This window comes from Triticum aestivum, chromosome 7D (assembly GCF_018294505.1).
Source record: "Triticum aestivum cultivar Chinese Spring chromosome 7D, IWGSC CS RefSeq v2.1, whole genome shotgun sequence".
Lineage (NCBI taxonomy): Eukaryota > Viridiplantae > Streptophyta > Magnoliopsida > Poales > Poaceae > Triticum > Triticum aestivum.
Window position 1 is genome coordinate 42,669,755 of NC_057814.1, and position 6,391 is coordinate 42,676,145.

A 6,391-nucleotide genomic window follows, 5' to 3' on the forward strand; every position below is an offset into this window, starting at 1 on the left:
CAAACATCCAATTAATCCAACTGGATGATCCACTGGTGATCTAATTCAAATCAATTTCACATCAATCTGATCTACAATGATGTTATCCAAACAATCTCACATCAATTTTTCCATATGACAACAATTTCTGGGAGGGGCGCTGGTACCTTCAACAGCAGCAGAGCCGGGGTCACCTGGACGAAGAAGAAGATTGGATGCTATCACTACTAGGCCCTCTTTATTTTGTTTATCAAGCAAATGTTGGATCTGACGAGTATTTACTCACGCTTGATCTGTACAACTATGGACTATCCATCCGGTCTTTTATTTAAGCTTTGAAATGAGTGAATTGGATGCTGGGTTTGAACGATTGTGTTCCGTGACTTTTCTTGATGTTATATTATCTATTTTCGAACTCTTCTCTGAAGGAGTACCACTATATTTACTTTATTGTGTTTGCCATTTTTTATACTTGGAGTGCTTTGGCGGTTGTGTAAATAGATTGAACATAAATATGCGGCAAGCCGCATTTCCTATCTAGTGTAGATGAAGAGAAGCCCAGAACACATGCACCATCGCTAGGCGTACCATATCCCTGTTGCGACAATGTCCTCAGCTAGCAGAGACTGATAGAATCCTCATTCTCATAGTTCGCAGCAGGTCTCAATGCAAAATAAAAAATGTGTGACAGGCGTGGCCGTCTGCAAGAGAGCACGAGTATTACCGGCCATGGCGGCGGACACATCGTATCTGTTTGACGAATAATTGGTTGATGATTGGGCCAACACCTATCTCGTGGGCAAGTGTCATATCACATGTGAATGATTTCTACAAACGTGATTGATTCTGATTTCTGTAGATCTGGCACTGGTTTTGACAATAGAACTGCAGTAAGAAAATTGGGGAAAAAGAGATTGCTCTGCTTTGACATATGTGTGGTCAAGTGGCATCTTTTGGACCGAGTCTCTCTTGATGAGAGGAACGACCTCATCGTATAAGATTTTTCTCCCATGCCATTGGAGCATGAGGGCTCACGGTCGATAGAGAGCAAGTCTCCGTCTCGCCACAATGTCGAAGACAGAGAGGCCATGGTGACATATATATTACTCGAGAAGACTACATGCCCTCTATATTACTTGCCTGTCTTCTCGGGTGAAGACAGACGAGTAATATATATGCACCCACATGCACAATTAATAAGAGCCATGACCTCACAGGTTTGTTAGGCGACACACACTTTTGTAGCTATCATATCAAACAATCATGGATGGGAAAGGCCAATGGTAGTAGTATGAATCTAGATGGGACGTGATGGAAAGATTATGCAACAGATTAGTAGTAGGGAATAAGAGACATCGGGAATCAGTGCACGGGTCTTGCTTCACCTCACAGGTCTCTAATGTATCCCTAGGACTAGGGACACTTTCATATTTGATCCCAAACACACAATGCACATGAGGCTTCATTACCCGTAGGTGCTGCTAGCGAAATTGCAGGGAACACACGCCTCCCCTTGCTATGCTCGAGAATGTAGTTAAGTAATTAATTCACGCGCATGCAACTTTCCATATACTGGCAATTGTATTGATGACTTCCAAAAAGACATGCTCAGATTAATCTCTCACCGAAGCAAATCTCAAGAGGTGGGCTGATAAGATCAGGCCCCGCAGCCGCATTGTATCGTGGTGGCAACTCCGCAACAGTAGAAGCTAGTTAGCAAGATCTCTTGCTTGCATAATTGAGGAGGCGGCTCAGTAGTGGACCTTGGCTGTTATCGACAATAGAAGGCCCTGGCCTATTTAGAAACATCTCATGTAATTCATAAATAAAAGGTTGCTTCCTTTCTTTATAAGCAAAGCTATATACAGTTGTAATCGCAATGACCAAGTTATTCTGTTTGTTTTTAACAATTCTAGTAATATTGCTCCCCAAAAAAACTATTCTAGTAACAAAGAAGGGCTAATTGCTTCTAACACATTTATATTCACTCCAACCAAACTGCCACATTATATTCCTAGGGATCTCCAGGTTATGCTCGATGGGGAGGTGTTTTGCTTTGTCCACTCTATACTCATGTCAATTCTTGTGTGTGTTTTTTCGAACAAAGGCTCAAGGAGAACCCGACTTTAATTAACAAATCTATCAACCGGCCAGCACTGCATTGAAAGAACATAGGAACCAAAGGAAAACGAAACAACAAGAAGATACATGGTGCTGTGTAAAAGCCGTCAGGCTACAACAAAACTACTCCCTCCGTCCCAAAATTCTTGTCTTAGATTTGTTAGATACGGATGTATCTAATACTAAAACGTGACTTGATACATCCGTATTTAGACAAATCTAAGACAAGAATTTTGGGACAGAAGGAGTACTAGCAAAGCGGAAACGCTCCTTCGCATGCGCCCGTTGGAGCGATCGAATCGATCAAAGCGGAGCCTTCTCCGACAACTTCCCTCGTATCGTGCCGGGGGGCCACCAAATGATCGCAAAGATGTGCCAAGACGTGCAAAGCCCACTCATTAATCTCCATATATAATCTTCCCCCTGATTTTTAGGGGTCCGGGGGGCCACACTAATTACCCCATCATCCTTTCCCTAATCCTATACGTAACCTGCTGCACACTTTCCAAATCAGGACATCCCATCATGTTGGAAAGCGAGCGTTCGCACGTGCGCGCATCAGCAACGCCCCTAGCAAAGATATGAAAAGTAAAGTGCGAATGCAGCTAGAAGCCAGAGAAGCCCTCCTAAGCGAGCAGAGCACCACATAGGACACCAACACAGGCTTGGGGAAGAATCATATATCCAGTAGTTGCAGGAGCGCCGTTGTCAGCTCCACGAAGGGAAAGAAAACAACCCGCTCAGAATTGAGAGTTCAATTGAAGTCCGAGACATGGTAGCCTGCCCTGCCATGCCCATTTTGTCAGTTATAGGCGACCGTTTCCATGGTGGAATCGGTTCGAGAGTTCGGCAAGACGTGGACGTATATTCGTTGCCCCAGCCGCCGTGCCCCGGCCATCCAGCACGTAACGACCACCAATCACCGCACAGCCAGAGTCAGCTAGCGCCTCCCCAGGTTGAACTTCATCGGCGCCGTCCTGCATGCATGCCGTCATCCGGCGGCCTCCTCCTCGCCCCATGGCCACATATCGTTCGTACGTGCCTCTTCGCTCCCTCCACCTATCACCACCCAGCACCGATTTAGTCGTCGTCTTCCACCCTGCGACCGTCACCAATACCATATCGAATTTGCTCACTGCCAGTACCCAGCACCAATTCAGCTCAGTACGTGCCTCCACATGTATATAGGTTGTCAGTGTCAGTGCGAGCATCAGTCAGTCAGTCAGACAAATTAGTGCTATTGACGTGATTTGCAGGGAGTAATTGACAGAAACAAAACGTAGTAATTAGTACACTAGCACATGCAAACTACCAAGGCCCACGTCTCCAATCAGACGTCCAAGACTTCAATCCAACGATGCAGCACTAGTCTGATGAAAGCCAACTACCAGTAGTCTGATTGCTAGCGCTCCCCTTATATATTTAGGCGACATGAACTTTTCTATATAGCTATCATATCAAATGGTCATGGGTGGGAAAGGCCAATATTAGAGTAAAAATCTAGATGAGACAGACGGAAAGTGAATGCAATAGATAAGTTGTAGGGAATAGGAGACGTCGGGAGTCAGAGCATCTCTAGCAAACAGAGACATCCGGCAAAATAACCGCCGGTCCGACAAAAAAACTGCCACATTTTAATTTTCCTAGGCATCTCCAGGTTTTGCTGCATGGGAAGGGTTTTGCTTTGTCCATTGTATACGATTTCATGTCAATTCGTGTGCTTTGTCTTGTGGGGCCAACCATGGACCCTTCATATCTTCGGCTTTTTATTCCCCCACTTTCAAAGCACCAACTCCCAGCAAAATTGCCCCATCCAGCTCATGTTTGTCGAATGTAGCCATTATGTTTCGTGGTAAATGCGCCAATCTGTGTGGTTCAATCTAACTTATCAAAGTTGGACCTGCACGAAGAGAGCTCGAGCGATCAAATTAAACCAATCGCAAAGTTATTTTAAAACCGGTCATCTGCCTTTTTCAATGAAAACAACAAAAAAAAGTTACAAGATCGCAAAAGGACATGTTGAAAGGGAAAAACAGAATGCACCAAGAAATGGGAGTTTAATTGAAGTCCGGGACAAGCTAGGGAAAGGATTTGTGACACGCAGGTGCGGGGGCACCAAGCCCCTCAAGCGTGTTTTTCCTTTTGGCTTTCGATTTTCAACATTGCATATCTTTTGAATGAAAAATCCAAATTAAATTATGTTTTTATATTTGTGTTTCTCGTAACGAAGGCTTTCAAATAAAATCCAATTTGAATACCTTTTGATGACTTTTTAAAAATTCTGTTAAGTTCCAACTTTTAAAACTTAGTACGAGCGACCGCCAAAATCATAACTTTAGTACCCACGGCCGAAAAAACATGTTTAAAGTTTCAACTCTGAAACTTGATATGAGTGGCCGATAAAATTGTAAATTTCAGATGCAAAATTGCACGTCTCAAAAATTAAAACTTAAAATTTATCGTGCCCTCATGCAGGATCCAACTGCTTTAGGGATCAGACAATGGGGCAGCCACCAAGTGGTCAGCTTGATAAGTTATCAACAAAAATATTGCAATCAATCGGGAAGCCAGACTGGACTGGACAGGTTCTTCATGCTCCTAAAACTGCGTGTCCCATTTTGTCAGTTAGGCGATCCATCATGGGCAGTCTCCATATATAGTGGATTCTGTTCGAGTCTTGGGGAAGACGTGGACGTACATTCGTCGTCACGGCCGCCGTGCCCCCGGCCATCCAGCACGTACCCCGATCAATCATGGGCCATTTCCGTAATGAATTCCGTTCGAGTCTTGGGGAGGACGTGGACGTACATTCGCCGCCCCGGCCGCCGTGCCCCCGGCCGTCCAGCACGTACCCCAATCGAAGCACGTTACAACGACCGATCACCGCATAGCCAGAGTCAGCTAACGCCTCCCCCGGTTGAACTCCATCGACGCCGTCGTATTTGCCGTCATCCCGCGCCCCGTAGCCTCGTATCGTTCGTACGTGCCTCTTCGCTCCCTCCACCTATCACGACCCAGCACTGATTCAGTCGTCGTCTTCTACCCTGCGACCGCGACCAATACCATATCGAATTTGCTCACTGTCACTACCCACCACGTAGCCACGTAGCCACGTACACAAAGCCTATACATGCATATATATAAGTTGTCAGTGTCAGTGCAAACAACAGTCAGGCAGACAACGGTCCACTCTCTCGCGCCTTTAGAACCCACGAGTACGTACGCACAATCTTAATTGATTTCTCTCTCCGTCCCGGCCGGCCATGAGGAGCTCAGTGCACGTGCCAGCCGCGGTGGAGGCGCTGCTGGGCCACCCAGTGGCGGCCCTGTCGGAGAGGCGGGCCCCGCGGCTGACGCGGCTGCTGTTAAACGTCACGGTGGAGCGGAGCCTGTGGCCGGTGCACGTGCTGCTGGGCGCCGACGCCACCGTGGCCGACCTCGCGTGTGCCGCCGTCGCCGCCTATGCCGCCGAGGGGCGCAGGCCGCCGCTCCCTGCCGATGACACCGCCACAGACGCGGCCGCACGGTTTGAGTGGCCGCGGCAATCGCGTCAGAGCGCGATGGGCGGGCACGAGCCAGAGCGTGCAAGGCGCGGCGAGTGGGAGGTGGGTGAGTCGTGGAGCAGCTCGGGCATGTCCGTGCGCTTGGGTATAAAACCCTCTCCCCGCTGTGTGAGTCGCTGAGGAGAACGAGTTCGTGCTCGTGGTGAAATACAGTGAAACCCGTACGTGGGGGGGGGGGGGGGGCGTTCGTGCGCCGGCAAATCCTGTGTGTTCCTTCTCCTCCCTGCCGAGCTTGTCTCCGGTGACACCGTCGTGTGCCGTAGCCCGCTGCACCAACGATTGGTATCAGAGCGAGGTGAGGGAGATCGCCGGCGTCGATGGCTCTGGTTCCACATGGCAGAGGCAGCGCGGGCGGATCAGTGTCCATGGGGATGCTGGTGCTCACGCCGGACGGCTACACCGTGTGGGCGATCAAGGCACAGGCGATCCTTGATGCCCACACGCTGCGGGAGGCGGTGGCGCCGGCGGACGACGCGGCGGTGAATGGCAAAAAGTGCAAGACGGCGCGGGCGATGATCCTGTCGGGGCTGCCGGAGGACGTGCTGCTCTCGGTGGCGACGAAGCCCACCGCCAGGGAGGTATGGGACTTCCTGAAGGTGAGGTTCGTCGGGGCCGAGCGGGTGCGCGCGGCGAGGAGAGCGACGCTGCGCGGCGAGCTTGATCGGCTGAAGATGGAGGACGGCGAGTCGCTGGACGCGTACGCGGGAAGACTTGTAGGCATGGCAGCG

General features: G+C 49.2%; 1 protein-coding gene across 1 annotated transcript; it reads left to right on the top strand.

Moving 5' to 3' along the window:
• Positions 1–5,363: 5,363 nt before the first annotated feature.
• LOC123170725 (uncharacterized) lies at positions 5,364–5,783 on the top strand. Its single transcript, XM_044588515.1, has one exon. The coding sequence runs from the start codon at positions 5,364–5,366 to the stop codon at positions 5,781–5,783; it is 420 nt and encodes a 139-aa protein (XP_044444450.1).
• Positions 5,784–6,391: the final 608 nt, after the last annotated feature.